Below are 15,438 nucleotides of genomic sequence, written 5' to 3'. Positions count from 1 at the left end.
GGGCATCACTTTCTCTAGCACAGGACTTCCACCAGATCTGGGGCTGGTTTTCAAAACCCGCCTGAAAACCTATCTTTTTGACTGCGCTTTTGGTCACCTATCTCCTCCCCTTCTCAGCTCCCCCACCCCCCCACCGCCAGTTTAGCACCAATCAGTTGTGTGAAGCACTTAGGGACATCCTCCCAATGTTAAAGGCAATGTATAAATGTAAATTATTGTTGAGCTTTGTAGCATTTAAATAATTGTGAGGTTTTACCCAATATAGTATTATTATGTAATAATCACTTTATGATTTCCCTCCATTTAGGAAATAGTTCTGTCTATAGAGAATGTGATTGTTTACAAACTAGAGGGATTACCACTGTGCGGGGGAGAGAAGCTGTCCATACAGCTCATTGCAACTAAAGACAAAATTATATTGGCGTCCGCTGCAATAATAGCCAACAGTCCTTTGGAAAAGGCACAGCTAACTGAACGTCTCTCCACACTAGACAAATATATGCAGAAATCCGTCAAAACATATCTAGGAGGAATTCCAGGTAAAATGGTTTATATCAAATTACTTTTATTTTATTATGATTGACTGATGCAGATCTCATAACGTATCACAATCCTAACTGATGAAAAATGTTTTGGGGAGTGTTATGCACAATCGAGTGATGTTTTTGAAAGGAAAAAGTGACAACAGCTGGAATTTAAATATGAAAATTGTATATTTGTTTCCCAGGATCAATTTTATGAGATCTATATCTAGGTTACATTGCCTCCAAATTCACCCTGCTGCTGCATAAAATTACTTTTGTTGATTTATTTAAAGCTTATTTAAATGACTATTTTACTTAAGTAGGAACCCAGTTTTTAGTCAATTGGTGGACCGATTACTCAGGTTCCAGATACTACTACAACAAGAAGATTACATTTGTATAGCGTCTTTCACATCGGGAGGACGTCCCAAGGCACTGGACAGTGTACAGCATTTCAGACCTCGAGCTGGGGTCGGGGAGGGAGGAAGGGAGGGGAGGGGAAGGGGGGTGGCCGATGGGATGGTCAAAGAGGAGGGTTGTGAGGCGGGACTTGAAGGAGGCTAAGGAGGGGGCGAGGCGGAGTGACTGGGGATGGAATTCCAGAGGTTGGGGGCAGAGTGACTGAAGGCTCTCCCGCCAATGATGGGGCGGGGGACGTGGAGCTGGCTGAGCGGAGGGAACGGGCGGGTTGGTAGAGGGTTACGAGGTCGCAGAGGTAGGGGTGGGGCGAGGCCATGGAGGGCTTTGTAGGTGAGGACCAGGATCTTGAACTGGATCCTCTGAAGGATGGGGAGCCAATGGAGTCGGACGAGAGTGGGAGAGATGGAGTCACAGAGTTTGGTGCGGGAGAGGACACGGGCTGCAGAGTTCTGGATTATCTGCAGCCTGTGGAGGGAGGAGTTGGGAAGGCCGACAAGCAGGGCGTTTGCATAGTCAAGCCTGGAGATGATGAAGGCATGAACAAGAGTTTCAGCGGCCTGAGGGGTGAGACAGTGGCGGAGTTGGGCGATGTTATGGAGATATCTTTATTTTTAAGATAAATGGTGAGGAAAACAGCATAATAGAAATGAACTTGATACTCAGAACACAGATGCTTAGTAAAGAGCAGTTGGGTGTATCATCTTAAGAATCCGCACAGCAACAACAGGCACAATCCTGAACTGCAACTGGAATCAAACATTGAAATCACAGGATCTACCTGATGATTTCCAGGAAATTCATGAAAGCCGATCATTAATGTCGGAACAGTGTATCCTGTAAAAAGTGAGACAGTGGTACTGCTATTGGCAACTGTACCAAACTCACCCACTTAATAAGTAATCGTACAGGTTTGAAAATCATACCAAATCATAGATAACAAAGGTATTTGTACTGTAACATGAGGCAGCACGGGCCATTAAGAAATTAAATGGAGAAAAATCATAAGGTAGGTCACATCATCTAGTGGACCATTTCCTTAAAGGCAATCAAATAAAGATTAAGGACAGAGACAGTGCAGAATCAAAATAGTTTATGAGCACCTTTTTCTTGCATGTTGCATGAACAGAGAACTGAAATATTTATTCTAATAACCACACGGTGCCTTATTTCTGAATTACAGTAAAAGGGCACTGTTCTGTTGAAACAGTTCAATAAAGTACTTACTTTTATTTACAGATATTCCATTAGCTTCTACTCCAGTCTCCGCGTTCTATCATGGGTGCATGGACACACGTATTAACAATCAGATCATTGACCTGGATGAAGCCATCTACAAAGATAACTCCATAAAATCTCACTCATGCCCTTCAAGAACATAAAGAAAATTTGCAAAAATGTTACTTTTTTTACATGAGATATCACTTGTTATTCTAACAAATTAAAACTTACATACATTTAATTTACTAATTGACTATATTTAGTAAGTCAAATCTGGGTAGTACACAAGATACTAAATATAATGAGAACAAATTATTTGTCTCAAGTGTTGTAATATATTTAAATACAAGTATGTGAAAAAGGGAATGAATGGATTGCTTCTTTTTGCTGCAATAGAAAGGTTGAGGAAAGTAAAGTATAATAAATTGTAATGGCTGCATTATCTGTAAATGTATAGAAATGGTTTAGACTATTCTGTATGTTAAAAAAGTACAGCAAATATATTACAGCCATCCAGAATAAAATGATCAGAACAATAAGTCTATAATACAATTGTTGTCTAATATTAAAAGTTTTTTTTCTTAAGCTTTGACAAGAAGATTAAATGGGCCAGCCACATCAACACTGTGGCTACAAAAACAGTGAAAAGGCTAGGTATTCTGTGAAAATGTAATATTACCTCAAAGCCTTTCCATCTACATGGTTTAAGTTGGGAGTGGGAAGAAATGCTCACCATTCACCTGGCTGAATGCAGTGAAGAGAATACTTGAGAATCTCAATACCATCCAGGAGAAAGCAATTGCTTCATCAGCCCCCAAGTCACTCAGGTTCGGATCCACTCCCTTTCTCACCAATGCTCTGTGGCCTTGTTGTACTACCTACAAAATCCATTCAGGAACTCACCAACAGCACGTCCAGCTCTGACCAACCACCCAAATCAAATTCTATGTAACCACTTGGAGGAGTGGTGTTCCCATTGATACCAATGGGAACACCACTCCTCCAAGTCACTCACCATTCTGACTTGCAGACACATCGCCGTTCATTCATTGCCACTGGGCCGAAATCCTTGAACTATTGTTGGAGTATCATTGGGTTGATAGATAAGGTCTACCCTCACCTTTACAGGACAATAAGTGCTGCCTCATCCACATCCATGAAGCAAGTCAAAGTAGAAAGCCAAAGACAGCCTATTATGTCTTCATCTGATTCAAGGTGAAAGTTGGTGCAATGACCTCTGGTCTAGAGGTCTGAATAACCTCTAGGTATCTGAATTTATTTGCAGAACATGAAGCCATGCAAAGGTTAAGCTCGTACATGTGCATTTCAGTGCAATTGTATTGGAAACAAAATAGCCTCAAACTTTAACACAAAATTATTTATTTTAATCCTCATGGCTTATGATGTACAAATGGGGTTGAAGAAATACAAGAAATATTTTAGTTAGCTGCATCAAGAAATAAATGACCTTAATCTTTCCATATAACTCTTTGGCTAATGGGCAAAATGTTATATATGGAATTATTTAAGCCCTAAATTGTTTCTGATCAAGCAATCAAAGTATAGAACATCCACATCATATATAACCTATTACTGAACCTTTTTAATACAAAACAGTATAAAAATACAACAAATCAAGGCCTCTTAGGTGAGAACAATCAAGTCATTCAGTGTATGGTATGTAATTTACAAAACCCTGATAATAATATTAGACTGATTCAGATAGGATTCAACAAAAACATTAATTTCCAGAAGGAACAGCGATTAAACCATCTTTATTCAGTACATCATGACAATTCATTGGCTGTTTAACTTGAAGCTAATGCAATCGTTCTCTATTCATTGCTTCTTGTTCTTTCTGTTACTTTCCATTGTTTAACACACATGCTTCTGCACACGAACTTCAGCAAAATATTGAATGTAGGAAAGGCATGCAGCACAATGCAACAAGTCAACTGTGACTGCCTTCTCTCATGGCCAACAGCAAACAATAGTGGTTAGAACATTTAAAAGTACCATTTTCATCAAAACAACATTAACCTGATTAAGCACATGTGGAGTATGCATTATAACCACTTAGTTACAGGCTGCTCCAAGCAAAAGAGAAATTATTGGCTTTATGCATCTGTTGAAAAAACCTTTTGTACATTTAAAATGCTCATTGGAACATTGTCTGATTTATGTCACATATGTACAATGTTTCCTTCTAGGTGGAAACACACACTTGTTGACTATTACTCAGGAGTAAAAAAACTCATCATTTAAAATGTTCTGTTAGAATTGTTGCCCAATAGTGAAAGCCACAATTTCTGTAATGCAACTAAACTCAGCTCCAGTAATAGACACAACTGAGATGTTACTGCTAAAAGATGCAGAGTTTTACTATATCTGAAAGAAACAGCTAAGTGGTTGGTAACAGGATGCAACTAGTGATTCTCATTGAATTTTTAAAAAAAAAACAATCATGAACCAATTGTTTACAATAACTGCAATCGAAGAACCCATGCATATATTAGTATAATTTCATCAATGGAAAAACAAGTGTTTAGAAGTTGCAGTTTAAGGGCACTTAAGAGAGTGACCAAAAGTGAAAATAGATAGCAGTCAAAATAATGCAGAGCTATTAAATGAACAGATTACTTACAACAGTATAACAGCTGAACAGGTTAGATGATAGTGTATACTGTAGTTGGTAGCACCTTTTCTAGAATTTTATAATATATACTAAATATTACATAAACTAGTAAACCACAGCCAAAAAGGCCTTGCAATACTGCAATAAATGGCATGTCACATACTTTCAGGCTGTATGTCACTATCAGCTGTAATTTTTTTGGCCCAAACATGCCTAGCATGCCCAGTGAGGAAACAAATGTAGTTGCAAAAGGAACTATTTAGTATATATTATATAAAAGTAACAAATGCGTGGGAGGCAATTAAACATTACGGCCCTACAGGATTTGGTTGACAGCAGTGATGGCTCGTCAGGTGAGGCACTGCCTCACCTAGAATTTGAGGAGTTGGGGAAACATGGCAGTACCAGCATGGGAGCCAGGGCAGTGGGAGAGAGGCCAAGATATTGCACATGTGCAAAGACCTTGTGATCCTGGTAACAAGAGGGCTTGGATAGGCAAATTCAGATTGTCTCACCTGTCAAAAAGGTCCCCAGCCGGCACTAGTCGACAAACACAAACTGCTGTTACAGTTTAGGACATCATGCAAATGCTTTTGATACAGTCTTAATTGCCTCCCACATATTTATTATTCTGTATGTATTCTTATTTCTGTTAATATTCAGTGCATTGCTTTAACAAAGAAAGTGCCATTTAGTATGTCAATGCGTTGAAGCTCATATTAAACTTTTTTCTTTTAGAGCAGTAAGGCAGCAATTGGAATTGCAATAAGCTTTATGTGGCTGAAGCTCCATTCTTATTGCTATGCACTTTTTCTTGGCACAATAAATGAGTGAGGATATTGTCGTATTGCTTTATTATAGAATAGCACCATAGTTCAACCAAACTGTTTGAATCAGCTAATGAGCTTGAACTATCAGAATACATTACGTGTTCTTCATGCAGACTTGGCAACGGCTGATGCGTGTTCGCAGTTCTCCTGCTTTAAGGGTCTCAGATTCTGGTTTCCTAAAAGGGAACAAGAATGTCAGTAATAAATTCTGCACACAAACAGATGGCTCCAGTAGAATGTATCAGGCAATGTTCACTGATTTTCAATGTTTAATTGGAGTTGAGGTACAAATCAGCCATGATCTAATAGATGAGAATAGCACAATAGGCTGGAAGGGTTGAATAGCCTACTCCTATTCCTATGATGTACTTTGCCCATTTCCATTTGGGGCTCAGTGGGCATCACTGAAAAGATGTGAACAAATGTCTTCACAGCAACATAAAGTGTAGAAACGAAGATGAAATAGTTACATAGGCTTCAATAGTATCTTGACTGCTTTATTATTATAACAGTTATTCATTGAAGTGTGTGTGTATATATATATATACATATATATACACACACACATACATATATATATACACACATATATATATACATACATACACACACATTTGACTATGCTAGGTCTCTACACAAGATTTGGATGAATAAGCCCATTTTATCTCATTCTTCCAGAATACCAACCCTACCATTTTCCCATTGTAGCATCAACTGTTTCTTACAGGAGCCCAGTGTCCTGGCTTTTATCTCCCTTCCCATCACTATGTTACTTCCTTTACTGGGAAGGAATAGGCAGTACGTTCTCCAACATCTCACTTTGTGAAGCTACTGACAAACTCAGCAGGAGTTGAACATTGTACAAAGCAGGGAAACGATTGCCTTCATTGTATACAAGTCAATTAAGATAAAACAGTCCAGTGTTTGTAAAGAGCACTCATTATATTTTCTTCTTAATCATCAAAAATACATTAGAATATACAGCACAAAAACAGGCCATTCGGCCCAACTGGTCTATGCCGGTGTTTATGCTCCACATGAGCCTCCTCCTGCCCTTCCTCAACTAAGCCTACAAGCATAAGCTTCTATTCCTTTCTCCCTCATGTACCTATCTAGCTTTCCCTCAAATGCATCTATGCTATTTGCCTCAACAATTCCTTGAGGTAGCAAGTTCCACATTCTCACTACTCTCTTTGTGAAGAAATTTCTTCTAACTTCCCTATTTGATCTATTTGTTATTATTTTATATTGATGGCCCCTGGGTTTGGTCTCTCCCACAAGTGGAAACATGTCTACCCTATCAAAACCTTTCATCATTTTAAAATGAACCCCAATGCCTGGTTTGGTTTTTTGTGGCCTGATTAACCTGGGTTGCTAATTTTAGTGAATTGTGTATGTGTACCCCTCGGTCCCTTTGCTCCTCTACTCCATTTAGGTTTTTTTTTTCCAGCACATATGTGACAATACCCCAGACTAACCTGAACATCTCTGAAGTCTCAACAGTTGCTAGCCAGAAGCTATATGAGTTAGCGTAGTAGTTACAAGTCCCACGTCCATGGCATTCGATGAAGGGGGCAGAGCGAAATTCTTCTAGGCATGAGCCTGGCGAGGACAGGGCCTGTCCTGAGCCCTCAGCACCAGAACTTGTGTGCTGTACCAAAATAATCAGAGGAGAAAACACTGAAGATAGAACAACCACCAATTTGAGACTTAATTACTGCCAAACCCTGTGACAGTTGTTTTCCTTTTTGCAGGATTCACGTTTTTTATACAGGATGCGATATCCATTACATTTATATGATACTTCTTGGCCTCAGTCACTTCTTTTACTATGTTTCACACTACAGAATGGATGACTTGAGGAAGCCTGGGAGCAAACATTTAGATCTGGCATTAGGAGGACTGCCTTAGTGCACTGTCCCATTTAATCTCACAACAGAAGTGCTAGATAGAAGGTTTGATCCTAGGGTCTTCGGTCAACACTCCGGCCTAAAATAAAGCAACAAGAAATGATTGAAAGATATAAGTGAGTGCACAATATCATCCCTTTATGAAAGTATAGATTCTGGGTCAATGATTCTGTGCCACTTATTTAAGCTCTTTATTTTTGTTTTACCCTTCTTTCCCCTCTCCGGGTTCCCACTGAAACCTGCTCTTAGGCTGATCATTGGGAGGCTGATCATTGGGATGCCAGAATCCAGAGTGTTGTGTGGATGACTCTTCCAAAGTTACAACACCTCAGTGAAATTACCAGAAGGGTCAATTTTTCCTTGAGGACATTACTATTCAGATTGACACCTCAACAGGTTGGGACAGATAGCCACAACTCCACACTTGCGACAGCTCTGAGATACAAGGGCATGGGCTGTTCTACCGAGTTGTACCTCCAGGTTACTGAAACTACAAAGGTCATTATTCACCCCCTCACTAACATAAAGCCATACTTTGCTAAGTAGCAAAGTGGCAGTATTGATCAACATCTTCAAAGCATCATGTTCCACGCGATAATACACAAACAAGCTGAGTTTAATTTGATGATTTAAGCCACTACGTATTATGACCACCAATGACAAAGAACTATTTTTGGGGCACTGTGACAGCTGAACTATTGATAGATTTGCACTAGACCATGCAATGCATAAACAAAATCCACATTGCCACAAGTATGGTTTTCAAATAATAAACCATTTAGGTTGAAACTGGCGTGACTCACAGGTGCCTGTGATAATCTGGTTTATTTGTTCATAGATTACCTCTCCCCAGCATTTTTCATAAAGTACTGCTTCCCTGTGCAGATCTAGATGGTGTCATGCCAACTAATTACAGACCAATCAAACAGAATTTATATCGAGACAGATCTTGACAGATGTCATTTTGTGGTCTATTAAGGCTGGATTTCAAAATCTTCAACAAATACTTTCTTCAAATAACCTGTTCACTTCTCCATAGTAAAACACTAAAGGTGACCATTTGCATTCAGTCCTGGATTGTCACTTTTTTTCTGCCAGCATATGATAATTACAAATGAAGAATTCCTTTCCTATTTAAACTCCGCCAGCATAGGACATGTCAGCAGTTTAATGCTAGGAGAGGGGTGGGAGGGAGGAAGTTGCCCATGATATGTGTTTATAATGCTAGAAATATCCCCCAAATTGTTTTGTAAATATATTCAAAGATAAAATACATTGCAGGCAAACAAGTGGTTGCGAAACATCTGTACTAATTGATGAATGAGAATTGTAGTAAGAGGAAAGAGGCCACTCTGGGAGTTTAGTTCCCCATTAAATCAAATGTCTTGTATCAGATCCATATGAGATTTACCATTATGAAAGAATAGCCAATCCAAAGAGAATTCCAACCCCTGGGGCAAGCCGGGATTTGGATTGTTTGACTGTGGATAGCAACCACCATTGCTGGAGCTTCACAAACAGAGCACCTGTGGAAAAAAAGTCACTTAAATGTTTTTGTTACACTTAAACATGGCAATTGCTAACACTGAAAAATTATAAGTTCACATTTCTGTGCCCACTTAAGGTCAAAAAGTGACTGAAAAGTCATACAATTTCTCTATTTCCCAAAGCAAAGACAAGAGTTGTGTGTCATGTTAATATTTTAAATTGGTGTTAAAACATTTTCAAAATTACAAAAATATTAACTACAGCTCACTTTTGCTATTATTTTGAAACTCCAAATCAATACAACAAACAGAAATAGGGAATATCAGAAACTTGATTTGATGATTCTGAGCTACATTTGGAGGACTATTTTCAAGAGCTGGGGAAAACCAGTCTTTAAATTAAGACAATTTAAGAATTTTCCACAGTTCTGCATAGGCTTATAAAATAATAATAGTAATAAATAATAATCCTTGCATTTGGTATAGTATCTTCTCCTTCAGGAGGATGTTCCAAAGCACAGAGTTCACAAGATAATAATATAAATATTCTAAATATATTATAATGGCTAAGACCATAAGAAACTTTGGACCTAATATTTTGCTAATGTCAGCTATTAATACAGTGTTGCAATGTTTATAGTATAGTGTCTCACCTGCTGACAAAGGGTTTGATACTTTGCCCGGTAATCGGAGCCATGCTCATTGGCATTGGCTCTGGAGTTGCCAGCCAAAAGGAGTAGTCATTTCGAGATGCAAAGTTGCAGACATTATTGATATTGCAAAATAAGAATGGCATGGTGCTGAATCTCTGCAGGCAGCTTCCCGCCGAACCTGAATCATAAAAAACACGCTGTTTGTAAACACTGGGCTCCTGTAAACATTTATCATTGGTATTAAAAATGCAGCATTCGCACAGTAAAAGTCATTAACAGTGCAATGACATGCATTTTGCACATGTCCCATTGTCAACCCCAATGAATAACAACACATTTTTTCCCAATCAACTGCCATCAACATGAAAGTATGTGATATAAAACAATTGAATGCTAACATCGTGTTAACAATGAATATTCAGGCATGTCAGAGGTGAAAAGCCCAAGGTTTTTTTTAACTATCGTTATGTTAACTTAGTGAGTAATGCTATATAACATTTTATTTGCTATAAGACCTCGGTGATGCCCCCAAATCATCTATTATTGTAACAACTTACCCAAGTCCTGCCCATGAGCTCTTTCATTGCCTTGTACATAAAGCAGAGAGTACCCATCATAGATTTGGACTGTGCCCCCAGGACAAGTAGGGATCTCAGTTGTTTGGCTATGTCTGGTAACAAGAAAGCCATGAGCTATTGATGCGGGACCTGGAAACCCACGAGGCCCAGGCGTGCCCAGGGGCCCTGTTGGACCAGGATATCCTCTTGGACCTAACAAGAAACAAAGTGTGAATTTAAGCTGAATGAAAGTACGATTTTTATGCTTGTTTCAGTAAATTATGTACCAGTGTATATTAACGCATGCTAATACTTTGCAGGATAATAAACCCTGGTCAACCACAGAGCAAATAAACCTACTTATTTATTGATCTCATAAGGCATTAATACCCTTTTATGATAATTGTACAGCAGTATATGGAGCATAATGATAGCTCTCTTGGAGTAAAGAATGGCCTGTAGACTAGCTCCCACACCCTCAACAACAACAACATTCTCTCTTTCTCGAATCACACATCCTATACTTAGTGCCTCCGTCCAACAGCAGTGGGCAGATTGAGAACTCACAGTGTGGGTAACCATACTCTTTCACAAAGTCCAGTATTGCCTAGGCAATCCCCCATGTGACACCATAACAGCTAAAATGCTTACTACTCTAAAGTACATACATGGGCAATGCACACTGTTGACTATTTTAAGAAAGGTTTCACTCTACAAAAGAAGCAAAAGATAAAGCTGATCACTGTTGCAAATAAAGGTTTTATGCTTGAATTACCTGGATGACCAGATGGACCAAGTTCTCCTTTCTGGCCAGATATCCCATCAAATCCAGGAAGCCCTTCTCGGCCAGGGTTACCTTCTGAGCCCATTAGACCTAGAGAGCAAATGTGGGATATTAATGCTTATTGTATATCACTATTCAGAGTAATATAGGACTCCTACTGTTTTCAGAAGGCTGTGGGTTCAAGACCCACATCAATACTTGAGGTCACAGTGTACTGACTCTCCAGTGCAGGACAGAGGGTTGCTGCAATGTTGGAGGTGATGTCCTTTGGATGAGGCATTAAACAAATATGTTTTTCTTCAGATAAATGTTAAAGATTCCATGACACTATTCAAAAAGAGAATTAAATTTCTCCAGGTGTCCTTACTGTGTGCAGAATTGCTGCTCTATGTTTGGTTATAAAAGTCATCATGAGATAAGGCTCTTTAAAAAGCAAGGATTCTTTATTTAGAAGGGAGGAAGCTTCAGAAAAAATCTTCTTTTAAAATCAGGTTTGCTGAGACACTAAAATAAATAGCTAAGTAAAAGAATCTCTTGCAAAGTTTTAAGTCTGATAAACGTTTGTAGTAATTATATACAGTTGAAAATATTTACTTACCTTTGTCACCTTTTTGACCTTGAAATCCTGGAAAGCCTTTAGCACCTTGTGACCCTTCTGGTCCAGGTAAACCAGGTTCACCTGTTATTACCTGCACAGGACCTTGTGGACCAGGTGGCCCTGGCAGACCTATTGAAAAAATGTTTTAGTCTATGTTAAACACTCTGGATTCCAAATTATGCTTTCAGGTTAATTCAGAACAACTTTGATGCCTTGTCAAATGTGAAATTAAATTTGGAAGTAAAATAAATTTCTTACCCCTCAGACCAGGGATACCTTGATCACCCTGTTGACCTGAAGAGCCTCTTTGGCCCGGCAATCCTTTCATTCCTACAAGGACATTCAGGAAAATAAGTTTACGTCCTTCAGTTATCTTAAACCAAAGGGTGTTATTTTCTTGTCAGTAAAACGTACTGAGCTTAATTGTTTGGATACTGGTAGAAAGTTGCCAATGTATGTGCATATGTACAATGTCAACAAATGTACTAACAAACAGAGAATAACTTCTAAATTGTTACATTTATATAGCACCTTTCATATCAGAAGGATGCTCCAAGATGCTGGACATTCCAGGGGTTGGGCTGGGAGACAAGAAAGATGGCTGAAAGCGGGGTCAAAGAAGAAGATCTTCAGGTGGACCTTGAAGGAGGCAAGGGAAGGAGCAGGCCAAAGGGAATTCGGAATGGAGTTCCAGACAGTGGGGGCGAATAGGCTGAAGGATCTTTCTAATGCATCACTACACAACTTATTGGAATCTTGCAAAGCAAATAGTTTGGTGGTATTCAGAAACCATACCAAATCTGTTATGTGAATATCTCCTCATAATGATCATAACAGTTTGGTTAAATATAATATGTGAATACATAAATTGTACAATTTTGAAGATATCCATCAACTTACCATTGAACCCTGGAACTCCTTGATGTCCTGAATCGCCCTTCAATCCAAAAGCACCAGGCAGGCCTGCGTTACCCTGTGTGAAACAATTCAACATCAATAACTTAAAGAATATCCATAATTTGAGTTTCTTGAGAATGTAATCTATACTGATCATGAGACATTTGGGTCACATCTTTTCTAGTTACTTGAAAGGATAGCTGACATTGCAGGAGAGTGAGATTAGACAAAGTGGCCGATGGGGCAAAACACCAATGCTCTGAAGGATTCTGTAGCCTGTTTCTGTGCTGCTAATTCTATGATACTATGAACAGTAGAATTAAGAGGAACAGATAAGAATGTTACAGGAATGGAAAAGCCAATTGTTGTCTAACCCTTAAAGTTAGAAAAAACACCATTTGATCTATAGATCTCAATCCCCTTTAGTGCACATGACTGACCATACGTGAACAATAAGTGAACCTTACAGGAGGACCTGGGATCCCTGGCTGTCCTTTAGGTCCTGCAAAACCTGGTAATCCTGGTAAACCTTGATCTCCTTTGATTCCTTTGTTTCCACTAAACCCTGGAGTTCCAACCTCTCCTTGCACACCAGGGGCACCTTTGAACGAGATTATGGAAAAAAAATATACGTTTACAAATTGTCAAGACAATCATTGAATACCTTCTACCCAAACTTCCATTGTGCTCAAACATGAGTACCTTAAACATTTCTGCACATTGTTGTAAGTTCCGATAAATGTAACTTGCAATGCCTAAGCCTGCTGACTATCCCCTTTCTGTCATCATGTTAGTTTACTGGTTTGGATGTTTTCTTCTCTTTAAATATAGCAGAAAGCCCTCTTGTGAGTGGAATCAGATTAGCAACAATTTTTAAAATAAAAAAGAATTTACAAAAAACTGGCCACTTAATCCATGACTGTTTGTGGGACATAGCTGTCCACAATTGACTGCCGCATTTTGCCCACAAAATATACAATCAATAATAATAATAATCCTTGCATTTGATATAGCGCTTTTCACGTCTTCTAGACATCTCAAACCGCTCCACAGAATATGCTGTGAAGTGAATTAACTGTATATTTGTGGGCGAAACGCGGCAGCCAATTGCTCACAGCAGTGTCCCACAAACAGTCGTTTCTGATTTCTGATGCAGTGGCTACACAAGTATGATTATCAATTGCACAATCATTCAACAAAAGTAATATACTTTACAGTATATTCTATACTGAGACCTCTCAACGATGTGATAAAGCTTATATCAAACATGACGATTATTATGATCAATTATGACGATTATTTATTTATCAAATAAAATGTATTGCAGCCTTAGTGAGTAATTTTATGACACTTCCTCACTCCCATATGGTACAGGTGGTGTTTTTATTTTTTATAGTAATAAGGTGCAATACCAAACACCAGGTTTACTGTTATTATATATCTGATATGTGTAGCTGGATAGTGCTAGGCAAGCACCCATTCAATTTATCTTAAAAGGCAAATTGCTTTATGCAATGTTCCATACTGTATTGGAATTGTAAAATGCTTATCTTTTACATAGCTTTTCTCAATCTCTTAAAATGAATGCGGGCATACTACCTATTAAAGAAGCATTATATTTGCTATGATAGAACACTGTAAAACTGCATGGGCACATTCATTCTATGCTTGCTAAAATGTGGCAGGGGTAAGAGCATTGGGTTAGACTCGCATGTGAGGGTGTGGGGGATAAATGGAGTACTAAGTAACAAACAGAGCAGAGGTGGGTCAGATCAGGCCAAAACTGGTGGTGAGGACCAGGGGGTTGGACCAAAGCTCAAAACCAACAGCAACTTATCAATTTAAGTCTGATCAGGTCAGGATGTCAGAGTCAGCAGCAGCTGCTTGGACTTGGTCATCATTGGTAGCTTGGAACAGAGTCATTTTGAGATGGGAGCGGGATTCTGAACTACACAAAATTTGTTTCACAAGACCAAATATTTCACATAAAATTGCATAGATATCTAAGGCCCACAAATTATGCCACTTATACAAAGATCAAGAAAAAAACAGTTTTTCAATCAATTCCAAATCCCAATATATACTTAATTACCATGTCTTATTATTTGAGTCAAATTAGAAGGTTTGCACTAATAATTCAGTTTCTCATCATAGTAACCCTCAGAGTAGGGGTTTTTTCAACACTTCCTTTCAGAAAATTATTGGAAATCCTCACATTACCTGGATGTCCTGGGACCCCCTGCAGTCCTTGCTCACCCTTTGGACCCTCCAAAGCAACATTTGGTGGACCTGGAAGGCCTTGTTGACCTTGCTGGCCTTTTTGACCAGGAAACCCTTGTTCTCCTTTGAGGCCACGAATGCCAGACGAGCCTGGGTAACCCGGTAAACCAGGATCTCCTTTCAACCCTGTTAAGAAAATACAAAGCTATCAGCATTTGTATTCTGGCCGATTTCAATAAACCTATTATTAAACTTGCCACCACGCTAGATTTTTATTAAAAGCTCTTCATCCTTTTCCAATGAGAGTATTGTTTTGTGATTTATTCTTTACAAAGAAAATAAAATGCAATCAAAAATAAGTTTTGAAAACTAGCTCAAAGTGTTAAATCTTTTATTTGAAAGGTGTAACCTCACCTTTTACACCACTTTGTCCAGAACGCCCTGGAATACCGTATCCTGTAGAACCTGGAAGATATGCAAAAAAGCATGAATGTAACATGTATACAAGGTAGTCATAGAATGCACATCATGTTACTGATAAATTTCATTGTATCTAGTCATAATATGGATGACTACTCTAGCACTTAGTAGATGTCAAATTATTTTCCTTGTTGAATGCTGTAATTGCATATTTTCTCATTCAAGACAATTGCAGCTATGGATGTGAAAATTGTAGTAAGGTTTGGCTCAGTTGGTTGCTCTCGG

At 38.7% G+C, this 15,438-nt stretch overlaps 2 protein-coding genes across 2 annotated transcripts in view; one reads left to right on the top strand and one right to left on the bottom strand.

Annotated features, from left to right (window-relative positions):
- The window catches only part of LOC103177557, a 50,216-nt gene extending 47,515 nt beyond the window's left edge, over nt 1–2,701 (top strand). The window contains 2 exon segments of the mRNA XM_007891780.2: nt 308–539; nt 2,181–2,701. Of these exon segments, the coding sequence (XP_007889971.2) occupies nt 308–539; nt 2,181–2,323 (375 nt within the window). The 3' untranslated portion in view covers nt 2,324–2,701.
- An 824-nt stretch (nt 2,702–3,525) lies between these two features.
- Nucleotides 3,526–15,438, bottom strand: part of LOC103177556 (collagen alpha-1(IV) chain) — a 101,692-nt gene continuing 89,779 nt past the window's right edge. The window contains exons 41-52 of the mRNA XM_007891779.2: nt 15,148–15,198; nt 14,734–14,919; nt 12,981–13,114; nt 12,517–12,589; nt 11,875–11,946; nt 11,617–11,745; nt 11,010–11,108; nt 10,235–10,447; nt 9,678–9,855; nt 8,949–9,063; nt 7,106–7,278; nt 3,526–5,803 (exon numbers count right to left, since the gene is read on the bottom strand). Of these exons, the coding sequence (XP_007889970.2) occupies nt 5,722–5,803; nt 7,106–7,278; nt 8,949–9,063; nt 9,678–9,855; nt 10,235–10,447; nt 11,010–11,108; nt 11,617–11,745; nt 11,875–11,946; nt 12,517–12,589; nt 12,981–13,114; nt 14,734–14,919; nt 15,148–15,198 (1,505 nt within the window). The 3' untranslated portion in view covers nt 3,526–5,721. The remainder of the gene's footprint in view (nt 5,804–7,105; nt 7,279–8,948; nt 9,064–9,677; nt 9,856–10,234; nt 10,448–11,009; nt 11,109–11,616; nt 11,746–11,874; nt 11,947–12,516; nt 12,590–12,980; nt 13,115–14,733; nt 14,920–15,147; nt 15,199–15,438) is intronic.

Source organism: Callorhinchus milii, unplaced genomic scaffold, assembly GCF_018977255.1.
Source record: "Callorhinchus milii isolate IMCB2004 unplaced genomic scaffold, IMCB_Cmil_1.0 Scaffold4, whole genome shotgun sequence".
Lineage (NCBI taxonomy): Eukaryota > Metazoa > Chordata > Chondrichthyes > Chimaeriformes > Callorhinchidae > Callorhinchus > Callorhinchus milii.
This window is presented reverse-complemented; position numbering and strand designations above follow the sequence as displayed.